The sequence below is a fragment of the Eimeria tenella genome, genomic scaffold (assembly GCF_000499545.2).
Source record: "Eimeria tenella Houghton genomic scaffold, Eth_scaff4254, whole genome shotgun sequence".
Lineage (NCBI taxonomy): Eukaryota > Apicomplexa > Conoidasida > Eucoccidiorida > Eimeriidae > Eimeria > Eimeria tenella.
The window spans coordinates 1-1,589 of NW_013545171.1; the positions used below are offsets into that span (position 1 = coordinate 1).

At 63.1% G+C, this 1,589-nt stretch overlaps 1 protein-coding gene across 1 annotated transcript; it reads right to left on the reverse strand.

The window, feature by feature from the left end:
• Positions 1-903: 903 nt before the first annotated feature.
• Positions 904-1,206, reverse strand: ETH_00034210 (uncharacterized protein; the record flags this gene model as incomplete). The annotated part of the gene is made up of 1 exon (XM_013379969.1): positions 904-1,206. The coding sequence occupies one exon, from the start codon at positions 1,204-1,206 to the stop codon at positions 904-906; it is 303 nt and encodes a 100-aa protein (XP_013235423.1).
• Between the last annotated feature and the right edge of the window lie 383 nt (positions 1,207-1,589).

Here is a 1,589-nt window from a genome sequence, read left to right on the forward strand (position 1 = left end):
CGGCACCAGCAGCAGCAGCGGGGGCGGTCTGGGGGCCCCCGGGGGCCCCCCGAAGCTGCGTCGCCGCATGTGGCAAGAGAGGGGCCCCCTCAGAACTGAGACAGCACGAGGGGCCCCACAGAGACTTTTGCTGCCGCTGCTGTTGCTGCTGCTGCTGCTATTGCTGCTGCTGCTGCTGCCGCCGCTGCTATTGCTGCTGCCGCTGCTGTTGTTGTTACTGCGTACGAGACGGGGGAGATAGTGGGGAAAAGCGGAAGGGAATGGCTCTTCCCTGGGCACCTTAAACCCTAAACCCTAAACCCTAAACCCTAAACCTTAAACCTTAAACCCTAAGTCTTAAACCTTAACCTCAGGCAGAGGCACTGAGCGCTGCGCAATAAACCTAAACCCTAAACCCTAAACCCTAGCCCCCCATCGAAGAGATAGCGGGAGCAGGAGACAAGAAATCTGGCCCCAAAGAAGCCTCAAACCCTAAACCCTAAACCCTAAACCCTTGAAATAGGCAGCCACAGGCTCACCTAACTGTCACCTGGGGCCCCAACGTGCAAGGGAGCACAGGGGGCCCCTAGGGGCCCCTGGGGGGCCCCTGTGTCCTGGGGGCCCCTTGTCTTGGGGGCCCCAAGCTAGGGGACCCTACGGGCTTTTTGCTGGGTGGAACTCCAAATTAAATTATTTATAAATTTATTTTCAATTTTATTATTTTGCTTTTATTGAAGTTTCAAATAAGCTGCAAGACTTCAGCGGCGGGGGCTCCGTGAGGCCAGCTGCTCTGAGCAGCAGCAGCTGCAGAAGCAGCAGCGGCAAGCAGCAGCAGCAGCAGAGGCAGCAGCAGCAGCAGCAGCAGACCACGGGCTTGCTATGGGTGCTCGCAGCCCACTGGATGTAGCCCCTTTACTCTGTCTGTTACCTCCACTCCCGCTGCTGCTGCGTTCGCTGCTGCTGCTGCTGCGTTCGCTGCTGCTGCTGCTGCTGCTGCTGCTGCTGCTGCCTTCTCAGTCGCTGCAGCGCAGCAGCAAACCCTGCCAGGGGCCCCCCAGTGCCCCCACTTTCCTCTTCTTTCCAAAAGATTCCTTTGGCACTCTCCAGTCCCGCAGCAGCAGCAGAAGGGCTGCGGGGGGCCCCCCCAGGGGGCCCCTCTGGAGGCCCCAGAATGCCCTTTTGGGGCCCCCCGGGGGGCCTCCTGGGGGGCCCCCTGGGGGCCCCCATCGCAGCTCCCTGAGGCTCTTCCCAGCCCTCACGACAACCTCCGCGAAAACAGCAAGTGCAGCAGCAGCAGCAGCAACCGCAGCAGCAGCAGGAGCAGCAGCAGCAAATGCACTTGCTGCTGTCCGCTGCCCCTCAGATGGGTTCGCCTATTTGCTGCCTGTCCTACAAGATATTGCCACAGCTGTAGGGTCCCCCTCAAGGGGCCCCCCTGGGGGCCCCTCTGGGGGCCCCCCTGGGATCCACCCCTGGAGCCCCACCGGGGGGCCCCCTGGGGGCCCCTCTGGGGGCCCCCAGGGTTTATCTGATGCTGGGGGGCCCCCTGGAGGCGGCGCGCTGGAGAGGCCCCCGGGGGGCCCCCCTGGGGGGCCCCCGGGGGGGCCCCC